The sequence below is a fragment of the Oncorhynchus keta genome, chromosome 11, assembly GCF_023373465.1.
Source record: "Oncorhynchus keta strain PuntledgeMale-10-30-2019 chromosome 11, Oket_V2, whole genome shotgun sequence".
NCBI classification, from domain to species: Eukaryota; Metazoa; Chordata; class Actinopteri; order Salmoniformes; family Salmonidae; genus Oncorhynchus; species Oncorhynchus keta.
Window position 1 is genome coordinate 29,374,348 of NC_068431.1, and position 16,851 is coordinate 29,391,198.

Consider the following 16,851-nt stretch of genomic DNA (forward strand, 5'->3'; position numbering starts at 1 on the left):
GAATTTCATTAAGTAATTTGAGAAGACATATTGAGAGTTACATTCAACTGTTATAAGTTATACAGTGCCTTCAGAAAGTATTCACACCCTTCAAACTTTTCCACATTTTGTTGTGTAACAAAGTGGGATTAAAATGGATCTACGCAAAAAAAAGTGGAACATTTTTTATTAATAAATAAATAAAGCACTAATTTATCTTGATTGGATAAGTATTCAATTCCCTGAGTCAATACTTGTTAGAATCACCTTTACAATCAGTCTTTCTGGGTAAGTCCCTAAGAGCTTTGCTCGCCTGGATTGTACAATATTCGCACATTATTTATTTTTTAATTCTTCAAGCTCTGTCAAGTTGGTTGTTGATCATCGCTAGACAACCATTTTCAAGTCTTACCATAGATTTTTAAGCCGATTTAAGTCCAAACTGAAACTAAGCCACTCAGGAACATTCAATGTTGTCTTGGTAAGCAACAGTGTATATTTGTCCTTGTGTTTTAGGTTGTGTCCTGCTGAAAGGTGAATTTGTCTCCCAGTGTCTGTTGCAGACTGAACAGCAGACTAGCAGACTGAACCAAGTTTTCCTCTAGGATTTTGCCTGTGCTTGGCCCTATTCCGTTAATTTGATCAGAAAAAAACTCCCTAGTCTTTGCCGATGACTAGCATAACAACCGTATTATGATGCAGCCCCCCCCATGCTTGAAAATATGAAGTGGGTCTCAGTGATGTGTTGTGTTGGATTTGCCCCAAACATAATGATTTGTATTCAGGACATAAAGTTCATTTCTTTGCCACATTGTTTGCAGTTTTAATTTAATGCCTTGCAAACAGAATGCATGTTTGTATTCTGTACAGGCTTCCTTCTTTTCACTCTGTCAAATAGGTTAGTATTGTGGAGTAACTACAACGTTGTTGATCCATCCTCAGTTTTCTATTACAGCTATTAAACGCTGTAATTGTTTTAAAGTCACCATTGGCCTCATGGTGACATTCTTGAGTGGTTTCCTTCCTGTCCGGCAACTAAGTAGGAAGGATGACTGTATCTTCGTGGTGACTGGGTGTATTGATACTCCATCCAAAGTGTTATTACAGATCATTGTATGTGTGGAGTACAGAGATGAGGTACTCATTCAAAAATCATGTTAAACACTAATATTGCACACAGAGTCCATGTAACTTATTATGTGACTTGTTAAGCACATTTTTACTCCTGAAATTATTTAGGCTTGCCATAATAAAGTGGTTGAATATTTATTAACCCAAGACATTTCAGATTTTCATTTTTAATTATACCGAACAAAAATAAACGCAACATGTAAAGTGATGGTTCCATGTTCCATGAGCTAAAATAAAATATCCCAGAAATGTTTCTATACACACAAAACACTTATTTCTCAAAAATGTTGCACACAAATTTGCTTACACCCTGTTAGTGAGCAGTTTCCTTTGCCAAGATCCATCTACCTAACAGGTGTTGCATATCAAGATCTGATTAAACAGCACGATCATTACACAGGTGCAACTTGTGCTGGGGGACAATAAAAAGCCACACTAAAATGTGCAGTTTTATCACACAACACAATGCCACAGATGTCGAGGGAGCATGCAATTGGTCACCAGAGCTGTTGCCAGAGTATTGAATGTTCATTTCTCTACCATAAGCTGCCTCCGTAATTTTAGAGAATTTGGCAGTATGTCCAACCTGCCTCACAACCACAGAGCACGTGTAACCGCGCTAGCCCATATCCGGCTTCTCCACCTACAGGATCTTCTGGGATCAGCCACCTGGACAGCTGATGAAAATGAGAAATATTTATGTCTGTAATAAAGTACTTTTGTGGGGAAAAACTCATTCTGATTGGCTGGGCCCCTCCCAGGCATGTGAAATCCATAGATTAGGGCCTAATGAATTTATTTCAATTGGCTGATTTCCTAATATGAACTGTAACTCAGTAAAAATATTGAAATTGTTGCATGTTGTGTTGATATTATTGTTTAGTTTAATTTGTAAAAATGTTGAAAAACATAATTCCACTGACATTACGGGGCATTGTGTGCAAGCTAATGACAAAAAAAATCTAAACATAATCAATTTAAAAATCAGGCTGTAACACAAAATGTGAAAAAAGTTCAGGGGTGGGAATACTTTCTGAAGGCACATAATGCTCAATCAAGTACACCACAATAACAACGCCAATGGAACTCTACCAGGATTAGGGAGGGACAGAAAAACACTAGACACCAAGGCCCAGTTGCCCCCAAATTGAAGCATTGGTTTTTGAGGGGTCGTCAGGGATGAGGAACCATAGAAGACTAAACAACCATCTTATACACTACAGACCTCATTGTACAGACCATAGTTTACATTACAAGACTACAGACCAACGTGAGACTACCCAGAACACTGCCTAGATTCTAGACCACATGAGATGTCACTGTAACAAACAATAGGGAACTCCAGCTTGAGCCCTGTCCAGCGTCTAGGTAAAATGCCAACGTCTGCCAGGCATATCTACACAGAGACAATCTGCCCAGACCAGCAGAGCTGTCACAGAGTGCCACTCTAAACACTGACTCCAGACCAGTAGCCAGAGAGGATTTAATGGCGGGTAGGACAACAATACGATTTAATTGCCACTTCAGGACAACAATACGGTGGCCCAGATTAGGCTACATGGTAAAATAAAGAGGGGCCGGCCAGTGAGACAGACAGAGAGAGAAAGACACACAGAGAGAATGAGAAAGAGAGAGAGGGCTTTCTGCAGCTCAGAGAGAAGATGCAGTCGTGTGTGCGTGTGAGATAGGGAGAGAGAGCAACAGACAAGAGGATAAAAAGAGAGCAAGAGCACTAGCTGCAGCAATAACCTGTCACTCAAATGTGGATTGTGAGAGAAGGGAAAGTTGTTCTGTTACTCTGAAACAAAGGAGCGCTGGTGTTTAGTTTTAAGAGGAGACAGGGTTCACTAGTTCTGAGAGACAATCAGGGTGACACACACTTACCCTGACAGCACGGTCTGCCAGACAGAAAGCGCTGCACTCTAGGATCACATTCTTGGTATGCAAAGCATGCCAAATACACACACAGTCACACACATAGATATACAGACAGAAACAAAGACACAGACAAACCCATTCTGTGACCGAAGGACTCGAGCAAGCACAACCATACATACCATACACCTCTTTCCCTGAGTGCTGTGTCTCTCTTTACTGACTAAACTCACGGGGCCTCATCCAGTCCCTACACCACAGGGAGGCCTCACAAGGCTATGGGTGTGTGAGATAATGTGGGTGTGTGACTGACACCGCAGCCCTGGCCAATAACATGGGGACATGGATCATTTCAAACGCGACCCGGGTATGAGTATGTGAGTCTGCGTAGATGGCCTGGCAGTGGCAACAGCAGCTTTCTTTCTTTTAGTACTGCTTTAATTAAGAAACTCACAGGAGCCTAGCTGGGTGGCATACAAAAGTGGTGTACAGTATGTGTGTGTGTGTGGCCGGGAGCAGCAACAGGCAGCATTACACTGTGATGGGCCCACACACAAATGACCGCCTGCGTACTGCCTGACCCGAGACCACAGGCCGTGCCACAGATATAACACAGTCAGAGAGTGAGAATTACCCCTCTGACATGTTTGTTTGTACTGTACACTGTATGGGCATAGGCTAATCGCCATGGAGACACATACAGTAGCTATGAAGATATGCGTGCCGTGAACACACACTCACACCGTGGTACATAGAGTACACCTTGTACATACAGTACCAGTTAAAAGTTTGGACATACCTACTCATTCAAGAGTTTCTTTATTTTTACTATTTTCTACATTTTAGAATAATAGTGAAGACATCAAAACTAAGAAATAACTCATATGGAATCATGTATTATCCAAGTTTTATTTTAGATTCTTCAAAGTACCCACCCTTTGCCTTGATGGCAGCTTTTCCAACAGTCTTGAAGGAGTTCCCACATATGCGGCGCACTTGTTGGCTGCTTTTCCTTCACTCTGCAGTCCAACTCATCCCAAACCTTTTCTATTGGGTTGAGGTCGGTGATTGTGGAGGCCAGGTCATCTGATGCATAACTCCATCACTCTTCATCTTGGTCAAATAGCCCTTACACAGCCTGGAGGTGTGTTGGGTCATTGTCCTGTTGAAAAACAAATTATAGTCCCACTAAGCGCAAACCAGATGGGATGTCGAATCGCTGCAGAATGCTGTGGTAGCCATGCTGGTTAAGTGTGCCTTGATAAATTTGGACTTATCAGACCAAAGTACAGATTTCCACCATTCTAATATCCATTGCTCGTGTTTCTTGGCCCAAGCAAGTCTCTTCTTCTTATTGGTGTCTTTTAGTAGTGGTTTCTTTGCAACAATTTGACCATGAAGGCCTGATTCACACAGTCTCCTCTGAACAGTTGATGTTGAGATGGGTCTGTTACTTGAACTCTGTGAAGCATTTATTTGGGCTGCAATTTCTGAGGCTGGTAACTCTAATGAACTTATCCTCTGAAGCAGAGGTAACTCTGGGTCTTCCTTTCCTCTGGCGGTTCTCATGAGATTCAGCTTCATCATAGCGCTTGATGGTTTTTGAAACCGCACTTGAAGAAACATTCTTCTAGGGCTATCTTCTGTATACCACCCCTACCTTGTCACAACACAACTGATTGTCTCAAACGCATTAAGGAAATACATTCCACAAATTAACTTTTAACAAGGCACACCTGTGACTACCTCAAGAAGCGTGTTGAGATAATGCCAAGAGTGTGAAAAGCTGTCATCAAGGCAAAGGTTGGCTACTTTAACACTTTTATGGTTACTACATGATTCCATATGTGTCATTTCATAGTTTTGATGTCTTCACTATTATTCTACAATGTAGAAAATAGTAAAAATAAAGAAAAACCCTTGAATGAGTAAGTGTGTCCAAACTTTTGACTGGTACTGTACATATACCCACAGTGTATGTAGTAGACACACACACAAACAACCTTGCAACGAACCATGTTCTACCTATCCCAGACTACTCCATCCTCCACCTCACAACAACAATCCTTCTAACACATTCAGGTTGAACAGAGCTGAAAAGCCTCCATGTCACTCATAAATACTTTGATATGAATCATGAAGCCACACAATGATTAATGCTTGGGTACTACTTTGTACTCGGCATCGTTATGGTGAGCAATTATAGACATTGTATTCCATTCATTTCAGGTCAGGCAGGGCTGGATGGCTTACAGTACACATATCTAGGATCAGATGAGAGAATATGACAGAGTATGAAGGGGTAATGTGATATATGATTATAGAATGAGGTGGGTTATTACAGGATATCAGATTTTCCATAGATTCAGGTGCAATTACGGCAGATGGCAACCACAGGGGTTTTATCTCCTAATCAAAGGCGCACAGCAACCAAGACGCCTCTGGGGATTTCTTGAGTGTGTGTGTGTGTGTGTGTGTGTGTGTGTGTGTGTGTGTGTGTGTGTGTGTGTGTGTGTGTGTGTGTGTGTGTGTGTGTGTGTGTGTGTGTGTGTGTGTGTGTGTGTGTGTGTGTGTGTGTGTGTGTGTGTGTGTGTGTGTGTGGCACACAAGCAAAAGTGTGAAGCAAAGAAACTGGGACCTACTTTGCTGTTGACTCTTCGTCATACTTGCTCTTTAGTTCCAAAAGCTCTGCCTGAGTTGCTTCAAGTGCTGAAAAAACAAATCAAGCATTTTGAATGGAGACCAGCGGTGGTTGGATGGAAGAAGTACAACTGCTAGGCCCTAACATACTGCCCTCTATAGATTCCTGTAAGGACTGACTAAGGCCTTTCGGCATTCAATTACATGAGGTGAGGCTTCTAGAAAAGCCCCATCTTAGGTTTCACAACCGAAGACAACTTTGGTAACTTTAATTTACAGTCCTATTACAGCTGCTATTTTCAAATAAATGACATGCTAGCAGTTGATACTTTTCTGGTAAACCTACTCCTTCTATAATACCCAATAAAACAATAAAAACTGTTTCAAATGGTATATATTATTAGGCAATAATAACTTAACTAAGCTGGTGGGTAAAAAACGGACCATCTACTGCCTGGTTGCCCAACCTGGCCACCAATTTCACCAATTGGTGATAAAGTTATATGTTAAGCATAAAGATATTATCTTGTAACCTCATAATGAAGCAGGTACTAGAGTGAGTGGCTGGGCCTGAATCATACTAGAGTGAGTGGCTGGGCCCAAATCATACTAGAGTGAGTGGCTGGGCCCGAATCATACTAGAGTGAGTGGCTGGGCCCAAATCATACTAGAGTGAGTGGCTGGGCCCGAATCATACTAGAGTGAGTGGCTGGGCCTGAATCATACTAGAGTGAGTGGCTGGGCCTGAATCATACTTGAGTGAGTGGCTGGGCCCGAATCATACTAGAGTGAGTGGCTGGGCCTGAATCATACTAGAGTGAGTGGCTGGGCCCGAATCATACTAGAGTAAGTGGCTGGGCCTGACTCATACTAGAGTGAGTGGCTGGGCCCGAATCATACTAGAGTGAGTGGCTGGGCCTGAATCATACTAGAGTGAGTGGCTGGGCCTGAATCATACTAGAGTGAGTGGCTGGGCCTGAATCATACTAGAGTGAGTGGCTGGGCCTGAATCATACTAGAGTGAGTGGCTAGGCCTGACTCATACTAGAGTGAGTGGCTGGGCCTGAATCATACTAGAGGTAGTGGCTGGGCCTGAATCATACTAGAGTGACTGGCTGGGCCTGAATCATACTTGAGTGAGTGGCTGGGCCCGAATCATACTAGAGTGAGTGGCTGGGCCTGAATCATACTAGAGTGAGTGGCTGGGCCCGAATCATACTAGAGTGAGTGGCTGGGCCCGAATCATACTAGAGTGAGTGGCTGGGCCCGAATCATACTAGAGTGAGTGGCTGGGCCTGAATCATACTAGAGTGAGTGGCTGGGCCTGAATCATACTAGAGTGAGTGGCTGGGCCTGAATCATACTAGAGTGAGTGGCTGGGCCTGAATCATACTAGAGTGAGTGGCTGGGCCTGACTCATACTAGAGTGAGTGGCTGGGCCTGACTCATACTAGAGTAAGTGGCTGGGCCTGACTCATACTAGAGTGAGTGGCTGGGCCTGAATCATACTAGAGTGAGTGGCTGGGCCTGAATCATACTAGAGTGAGTGGCTAGGCCTGACTCATACTAGAGTGAGTGGCTGGGCCTGAATCATACTAGAGGTAGTGGCTGGGCCTGAATCATACTAGAGTGAGTGGCTAGGCCTGACTCATACTAGAGTGAGTGGCTGGGCCTGACTCATACTAGAGGTAGTGGCTGGGCCTGACTCATACTAGAGGTAGTGGCTGGGCCTGACTCATACTAGAGGTAGTGGCTGGGCCCGAATCATACTAGAGTAAGTGGCTGGGCCTGACTCATACTAGAGGTAGTGGCTGGGTCTGGACTCTGGAGCTGATGTGCTGTGACAGCGGACTGTCAGTTCTACAGCAGCAAGCAGGCTGCATGGGGCTGGGACAGTGTTGACAGGCCTAGATTTGTCACTCACTGGGCAGCCGCCAGCCAGCCAGAAAGAGAGAGAAAGAGAGAGAGAGACAGAGGAATCCAACATCTGACACTGACTTCTGGGTCAACATAAAGACATACTGCCAGCAGAGGAGTGTGTTGACACCAAGCTAGCCTTAGCTTACTGTGTGACGTTGGGGGATTTATGCAAAGGTTTGTTAAAGTATACCTATGAAACTCAAGTTAGGGTTGGGCCTGTGTGACTATAACTGGGTGTAGAAGGTGAGCTACTGATTACCTGTCTGTAGGGACTGGGCCTTACGGTTTGCCTCCTCCAGCTTTGACACCACAGACTCCTGGTCCTCCTGTTGTTGACTGTGTGGACAGAGGGACAGATACAAGTTAGCTTAGCATCACCTCAGTAAGAAACGACATTGTATCTAATGAGCATTTCAAGAGGCTAATGTTGCATCACAGGGGTCAAGTTTGCCTGCTAGCATCACCACAAAACAGAGCGAACAGGTTAAAAAGTATCAACTTTAAAGATAAAAAGGCTTATAGCATCAAGAGGATTACAGGTAAGCTAAGAGATTTATCATCACTCAACGTGAAGGGACCAATTCAGCCTATTAGCACTTTAGAAAAAATAAGACAGGTTACCATAGCACCCGCTCAAATGAACAAGCACTCGCTCTGATTCCAGTTAAAGTGGTACACTGCAAGTGGAGAGGACATTTAAGTGTTGTATTTTTTGCCAACAGCGGCTAGGCTGTTCTGCTCTGTCATGTCTGTTAGTATCATCAATACTGAAACACCTGGGCCAACCATCATGCCACCAGCCCTCCTGCACTGGCAGACGACTCATCAATTTACCGCAGCGCTAAAGAGGAGGGGAACATGCAAAACCCTTAAGAATTAATGTCAACTCCTGACTGGCTAGATATTACTGAGGACGAGATGAGAGGGGTTGAGAGCCCGTTTCTCCTTGGGAGTTGGTTCATTATAAGGACAAACTGTCAGTTTCCAAAGGGAAAAGCTATAAAGGTTGGGAGTAGTTAGTTATCAATGATATCACTGTTTATAGTATGTATGGGTAGTTGCCAGATTTGGGAATGATAATGAAGACATAAGGTTTTACAATCTGGGCTATCTATTTTCTGTCTGTATTTTGGTTTCATAGAGTCTGAGATATCACCAGATATCACATACCCTAGACCTTGCCAGAGTGTGTGGCCTAAATAGAGTGTTGGTGAGATGCATTGGTCAAAATCAGGGCACAAAATCAACCAATCAAAATTGGTCTACAGGGATAAAAAGGCTATCTCCACAACACCAAGAATCACCATTCTCAGCAGAGAACATCTCAACCTCAAATGCATTAAAAAAACGAGGAAGTGCCTCAGCCAAAGCAAGGGAGACAAACCTCACTGACACATTGGTTCTGACTGCCCGGCAGTTCCTGCCTCTGTGGATGACTGCACCCCTGTTGTGCCTCTACTCATCCCCATGTCACTGTACTGTACCTCTGCTCTCTCCCTCCCCTCCCTCTCTTTCCTCCCAGGTGCTATTTTTGGGTGACTAGAAAACATGAACATAATTCAAGGTAGCAGAATGGGGTCTATGGTGGTGCCTTTGTAACAAGGGTGAGAGCGGTGACAATAGGTTAAAATGGGGCCTTATTGTTGCCCTCTGACATAACAGATAACAGAGCCGAACTGTGTCCCTGTCCGGTGAGTGACAGTCTGGCAGCATTGATGATCTTGAGGCTCAGTGCGGTATTACCATCCATACGGGGGGGGTTTAGGAGTAAACAAACAGCAGCGAATTAAAAGGTATTACAGTGCAATGGGATTACAGTTAGGGTGGGTTGGTCCCAATAAAAGCATTGTGTAACGGCCGCACATGGACAAACTGATGGGATCATATAACAGTGTGTGACACTATTAGTGTATAGTGTTCCAGTTCAAATTGAGATATCGCCCATGATTAGGAGCAAGTTCAATAGGAATATGGTGGGTTAAAACAATGCAAAAAACAAACGAGTGCCGGTTATCTCCCGTTCCTGATTCAATATTTGCTCAGCTCGAGTGCTGAGTGAAAGTGTAAATGACAACGTGATAGGGAGTCCGTTTCAGTGCCCTTCACAACAACCCTGATGCATCTGATAAACTACCGCCAATCCTCACTGGAAGGTTGACTAAACTTGGTCACCCACTTATCTACAATACAAACATGTATGAAACTAACCATCGTTCAGTCTGGGCCTAACCTTTGCTCATACTCAGACACTAGCTGCAGCCAGTAGTCGCTGCCCGTTGGTAAACACTAGCTAGCCTATCCTCCACAGCTAGTCCTTACTAACTTACCTCTCCTCCTCTGCATGGTCGTTGTGAAGCTGCCCCTCCTCCTCTCTCCTCTCCTCCTTGCCCAGCTCCTTGGCCTGTTTCTTCAGGGTCTCTTCATACTCCTCTATCTTCTCCTTAAGTGCTTTAATTGTGACCTCTGTGAGAAAGAGAGAGAGAAAGCAAGAGGGAGATATACAGAGGGAGAGAGATACACAGCGAGAGAGACAGAGAGGGAGGGCAGGAGAGAGAAAACACAAAAAGTCAGTCAGTGATACGATAACAGGAAAGAAATAAACCAGAGTACCAACATGATATTAGGTACCACATAAGGATCCTGCACATCATCCTTCTAAGTCTGGATTGTAAGTTACACTGACAGAGGGATTCTCCAAGTAAGATGGAGTAGGAGGAACAGGGCTCCACTCCACTGTGTGCATTGGCACAGCCCACTTGTATTACTGACTGAGAGCTCTCAGGTTTCCCCCACTTCTTACTTGTCTTGTTCTTTTTTTTCTCTCGCTCACTCACTGATGCCCTCGCTCTCTCCTCCTCCTCTGCGGTGATTTAAACTCCAACATTTCAGCCCTGACACATAATCAATGGCGATGAGTCCCCTCTGAGCCCTTTTCCCGCTTAACTATTAAATTGAACTTTAAACATTTAGGTTGCAGGGGATCAATGGCCTTGGCTGGCCGGGATGAGAGAGAGAGAGGAAGGAAGAGCGGGACGGAGGAGAGAGAATGAGAGAGAGGGGGATTCTCCTCTCCTCCGTCACTGAGGTAGAAGATCTGCAGCTTAGCCGGGGCACGGTGGGGAGGGGGAGGGGAGAAAGAGAGGAAAAATCAATGGCAAAATAAAATATTGCCGCTATTGAGCTGGGTCAATTAGCTCTTGGTGGGAGGGGAATTCCAAAGACAGAGAGGGCAGGCCCCCCTACCCTCCTCCTCCCTCTATCCCCTCTTCTCCTCCCCTTCTTTTCCCTGCCTTTCTGAAAAGAGAAAAAGCAGTGAAGGCTTTAGAGGCCTATACAATGGGATTCATCTGAAAATACTGCCCAGGGGATACTTTCTCATAAAGATGGCTATGGAGGAGGAGAGCCTTTATTAAAAAATGATCTATATTTCGGGGTTATGGAATGACTTTGGGCTGACTCCGCTGCTCCACTAATTTGATGTTAGATGTTAGCTATTTTACAGCGTTTGATGTAACTCCACGGACATCGGCTCTTGAAACGGTATCCACATGACAGATGAAATCTTCTTACAACTGCTAACATTGCACATATACTTTTACTATACTTTCAACCAGACCGTTGAGGAGTTTCATCCCTTTTAAAGACGGCTAAGCATTGATGAATCTCCCAATGGGAGTCTTAGCCTAGCTCTCTGTGGTGGTGTAGTGGAAGCGTTTCAGTGGATGAGGTTGTCTGGGACCTGAACACTTGTGTTAGCACCCTGAGCTAATACCTAGGGCTTTAGCTCAGCAAGCCAACAATTTATTGTGGACTATGGGTTCAAACTGGGTCGATTACACTGGTCCAGGATAGGTTCAGAAAGAGCATGTGTCTCAGCCTCACCGTGGTTCTTGACCTCAGCGATCTCCTGGGTGTAGCCCTCCAGCGTCTCGCGGAGCTTCTGGTTCTCCGTTTCGATGTCGTGCATCCTCTGGACCTTCAGCTGTAGCTGCTGGGCAGCCTCCAGGGCCGACACAGGGTCTGATAGGAGGGGACAAGGAAAGGGCACTACTTGTTACTAATCACCAGACATCACTAATTACTATAGACTAATTACTTATCACAGATTTTTTTTCTGCACATATATACAGTGGGGCAAAAAACTAGTTAGTCAGCCACCAATTGTGCAAGTTCTCCCACTTAAAAAGCTGAGAGGCCTGTAATTTTCATCATAGGCACACTTAAACTATGACAGACATAATGAGGCAAAACAAATCCAGAAAATCACATTGTAGGATTTTTAATGAATTTATTTGCAAATGATGGTGGAAAATAAAGTATTTGGTCAATAACAAAAGTTTATCTCAATACTTTGTTATATACCCTTTGTTGGCAATGACAGAGGTCAAATGTTTTCTGTAAGTCTTCACAAGGTTTTCACACACTGTTGCTGGTATTTTGGCCCATTCCTCCATGCAGATCTCCTCTGAAGCAGTGATGTTTTGGGGCTGTTGCTGGGCAACATGGACTTTTCAACTCCCTCCAAAAATGTTCTATGAGGTTGAGATCTGGAGACTGGCTAGGCCACTCCAGGACCTTGATATGCTTCTTACGAAGCCACTCCTTCGTTGCCCGGGCGGTGTGTTTGGGATCATTGTCATGCTGAAAGACCCAGCCATCTTCAATGCCCTTGCTGATGGAAGGAGGTTTTCACTCAAAATCTCACGATACATGGCCCCATTCATTCTTTCCTTTACACGGATCAATCGTCCTGGTCCCTTTGCAGAAAAACAGCCCCAAAGCATGATGTTTCCACCCCCATGCTTCACAGTAGGTATGGTGTTCTTTGGATGCAACTCAGCATTCTTTGTCCTCCAAACACGACGAGTTGAGTTTTTACCAAAAGTTATATTTTGATTGCATCTGACCATCTGACATTCTCCCAATCTTCTTCTGGATCATCCAAAATGCTCTCTAGCAAACTTCAGACGGGCCTGGACATGTATTGGCTTAAGCAGGGGGACACGTCCGGCACTGCAGCATTTGAGTCCCTGGCAGCATAGTGTGTTACTGATAGTAGGCTTTGTTGCTTTGTAACCCAGCTATATGCAGGTCATTCACTAGGTCCCCCCGTGTGGTTCTGGGATTTTTGCTCACCGTTCTTGTGATCATTTTGACCCCACGGGGTGAGATCTTGCGTGGAGCCCCAGATCGAGGGAGATTATCAGTGGTGTTGTATGTCTTCCATTTCCTAATAATTGCTTCCACAGTTGATTTCTTCAAACCAAGCTGCTTACCTATTGCATATTCAGTCTTCCCAGCTCTTTGGTCTTGGCCATATTGGAGTTCGGAGTGTGACTGTTTGAGGTTGTGGACAGGTGTCTTTTATATTGATAACAAGTTCAAACAGGTGCCATTAATACAGGTAATGAGTGGAGGAAAGAGGAGCCTCTTAAAGAAGAAGTTACAGGTCTGTGAGAGCCAGAAATCTTGCTTGTTTGTAGGTGACCAAATAATTATTTTCCACCATAATTTGCAAATAAATTCATTAAAAATCCTACAATGTGATTTTCTGGATTTTGTTTTCTCATTTTGTCTGTCATAGTTGAAGTGTACCCATTATGAAAATTACAGGCCTCTCTCATATTTTTAAGTGGGAGAACTTGCACAATTGGTGACTGACTAAATACTTTTTTGCCCCACTGTATTACCAAGCATGTCTAACATCAGAGCAGATCTTCAAAGTTCAACAGCTTGATGTGTATGTAGCTAGTAGTGTTACATGTTTTGAAGATCAGTTCACTGAGGAGATCACACCCATTCAGTCAGTCTCTAACCTCTACCCCTCACTCCATTCCAACATACTTCCATGCACTGCAACAGTAAGGTCTAGAGTGGGGTTTTGTGTCTCTGTGCCTGGTTGTGACTGAGTGGCCAGGGCGAGTCACGCGAGGCTGACTGATGACTTCTGTGTGTCTGAGTGTGTCTGTGTTGGGTGCCAGAGCAGCAGAGCTATGTATAGCTGCCCCCATTCGCACAGAGCAAAGCTGGAGAGCTGAGACAGCGCTGCTGTTGTCACCACACACACAGCCCAGACAAAGGAGAGGAAGAGAGGAAAAGAGAGTAAGAGGGAGAGGAAAAGCAAAAGGGCATGAGAGAGAGAGAGGCAGGGACAATGACTGAGAGAGGAAAAGAGAGATAAGAAGAGGGGAGCTACCTAGGTTTCTGGACAATGATGATGACTCATGGGAGAACAATACATTCCTGTAAACAGACTGTACAGTATCTATCCAATAGTAGTACAGCATAGACACAACCCACAGTGGTGAAAACTGTAGATGTATTGATGTACATATTGAATAATTTAATTAATCAAAAACAGTAAAACACATTGCGGATGACAGGAAAAAGTCTATGACTGATTGTGGTCCTCTTTTGAGTCAAGGTCAGAGATTGTGATGGTAATGAGTAAGTGATGGATAGGGAGGGGTTGGGATGTGGAGACTGGCAGGGTGTTCTAACACTGAGTCCTCCCCACCCTCCAGGTTGGGCGCTGCCAGTCTTGCCAGCCCTGGCCTCATCAGTGCCCGGCATTGACACGGTCACTAATTGGCGTATGACTAATTATGCCCCAATTCCAGTTGATTTTCTTTAATGAGACAGCTGGGTTAATTATATAATCATATGATTACATTAGACCCCCTGGCCCCGAGAGAAAGAGAATAGGAGGAGGAAGCTAGGAGGAAGGGGGAGGAAGAGGAGGGATATGAAAAGTGATAGAGACTAGAGAGGGAAAGAAAGAGGGAGATAAAAAAAAAAGAGACGAAGAGGGCGAGGGTGAGTAGACATTTGGAACACCTGCTCTTTCCATGACAGTCTGACCAGGTGACTCCAGGTGAAAGCTGAATGGGTAAGACAAAATATTTAAGTGCCTTTGAACGGGATATGATGGTAGATGCGCACCGGTTTGTGTCAAGAACTGCAACGCTGCTGGTTTCCGTGTGTATCAAGAATGGTCCACCACGCAAAGGACATCCAGATAACTTGACACAACTGTGGAACACTTTCGACACCTTGTAGAGTTCATGTCCTGACAAATTGAGGCTGTTCCGAGGGCAAAAGGGGGTGCAACTCTATATTTGGAAGGTGTTCTTAATGTTTTGTACCGTCAGTGTACAAGCGTATGAGAGCATATTTAAGGCAGTCTGGAAACAGCAGAAGAGAAGGAGGGGGAAGAGGTCTGATCTTAGAGATGAAAGACATCCAGCGCCTCTATTCTCCTCTGTGTGCGGAGTACACACACACACACACACACACACACACACACACACACACACACACACACACACACACACACACACACACACACACACACACACACACCCTTGGAGGGAGAAGCGATACATTCTCCAACACCAGACAAGCCATTGAGGACACAACAGCATTATCAAAGGCCCATTATGTCAACTTTGTTGTCCTGAGTTCTGACACCCTGCGTCATACACAGTGTAATCTAATATTCTGAAAGATCTAGCCTTGGACAGCCTGTTCCCATGTTACGTTTCTCATAAATCACTATTTGATTGTGAAACACATACACTCTCCTGCGCTGACTCTAAACACACACACACTGAACTCTACCCAGACTCCACATACTGACACCCCGACACATACACACAACATGAGCACACATGTGTACTGACACCACACACACACACAACTGTCTATTACCTATCCTATTGCCTAGTCACTTCACACCTACCTATATGTACATACACTATCTACATCAATTACCTCGTACCCCTGCACATTGACTCGCTGCTGATACACCCTGTATATACACCCTGGTTATTTTTTACTCGTCATTGTTATTCGTTATTCACTGTGTACACTATTTCTATTTTTGATTTGCTTGTTTATCTTTAACTCTGTTGGAAAATCTCTTAAGTAAGCATTTCACTGTTACCTGCTGACAAATACCTTTTTTAATTTAAAATGTACTTTAATTTCTTGTCATAAAAAGTAACACTAGACCAACATCCTTGAAGGGTTATAATGGATCTCATCTTTCAGTCCCATTTAATTTTGTATTATATTAGTTAGGATGATACTCTCTTGTTATGTGTGCTTTGAATACCCCATATGATTAAACAAACTGACAGGAGAGAAGGTCGTACTGTGACATTAGGGTGATGATGACTGCTGTCACAGTACTGGACAACATAGCCTGTCTCTGTGGGCCTAGTCCCAGGTCCTACCACTCTACTGCTGCTCTCTCCAGAACAGATGAACTACAGTGTGTGTCACATGGAATCTTTCTCTCCATGTCCTCCCTGGACTTCTAACCAGGAGATTGTCCCTTCACTAGACAGGCGGTGGCACCAGCCCTGTCTGGATGGGCATGTGTGTGTGTTCTGAGCAGAAGGAGTGAGACAGTGCCAACTGCTCAGTGCAGCCAGTCCAGCCTGCTGCAGAACACTAGGCTGTCTGTGAGAACGGTGTGAATATTTCCAAAGGTTGCATGAGAAGGCTAGAGGGCAGACGGGTGGAGACACCTGTCAACTTTGACATTTTATTGCAAAGTGTCATCAGGATGAGAGTGAGGTAAGGTGCATGTATTTTCCTTGGTGTGTTCAAAAGAGCTCAAAAGGGTGGACACACTGACGCTAGGTCTGTGTGATCACAAACACATCTGTGAGATAATCAGTGGAGTAGTGATCTCTCATCCTCAGACATGGAGACGAGAATGGACAGGATGCAGATTACAATGATAATACAGACATTCCTAAATTTTCCCACACAGGCAGACAACACACACACCACGTAAGAGAGCCAAGGCAAAGAGGTCTCTAGGTGCTGCTCCTCTGTCTTGGCAGGCTTTGAGCTGTGTGTGTGTGTGTGTCTGGGATCTCCAAAACACAAAAGCAGTAATTTACGCATGTACTACGTGGTTCCCCAGGCCAGCATGCTTGCTCCTACAGGCCTCTATGTGTGTCTGTTCGCATGTGTGTGTCCATAAGGTTCACCAAGGAGGAAATGTGTTTCAGACAGACAGCCAGCTGCACACACACAGGAAGACACACACACAGCCACACACACAGGATCGAGTCAGCTCAAAAAGCTCAGTCGGTCACAGACAAACACACACTCCAGTCCAGTCAACCTCCACTGCTGACTGTCTGTTTCCACTATTAGTCAGCCTATCCAAGTCCTCTAGTGCTTCAGTTAGGTGGAAAAACCATTGGCCAGGAGATCTCCATGGACAACAACACTGGTGTTAGCAGTGACTGTGTGTCTGTCGGTGTGTTGAAATCATCAATGTACTCT

General features: G+C 44.5%; 1 protein-coding gene across 5 annotated transcripts in view; it reads right to left on the minus strand.

Moving 5' to 3' along the window:
- The window catches only part of LOC118390688 (homeobox protein cut-like 1), a 215,447-nt gene that overhangs the window by 88,885 nt on the left and 109,711 nt on the right, over positions 1 to 16,851 (minus strand). For all 5 annotated transcript variants that reach the window (XM_052529852.1, XM_052529850.1, XM_052529851.1 and 2 more), the window contains exons 5-8: positions 11,428 to 11,565; positions 9,873 to 10,008; positions 7,805 to 7,881; positions 5,628 to 5,694 (exon numbers count right to left, since the gene is read on the minus strand). In XM_052529852.1, coding sequence (XP_052385812.1) covers positions 5,628 to 5,694; positions 7,805 to 7,881; positions 9,873 to 10,008; positions 11,428 to 11,565 — 418 coding nt within the window. The remainder of the gene's footprint in view (positions 1 to 5,627; positions 5,695 to 7,804; positions 7,882 to 9,872; positions 10,009 to 11,427; positions 11,566 to 16,851) is intronic.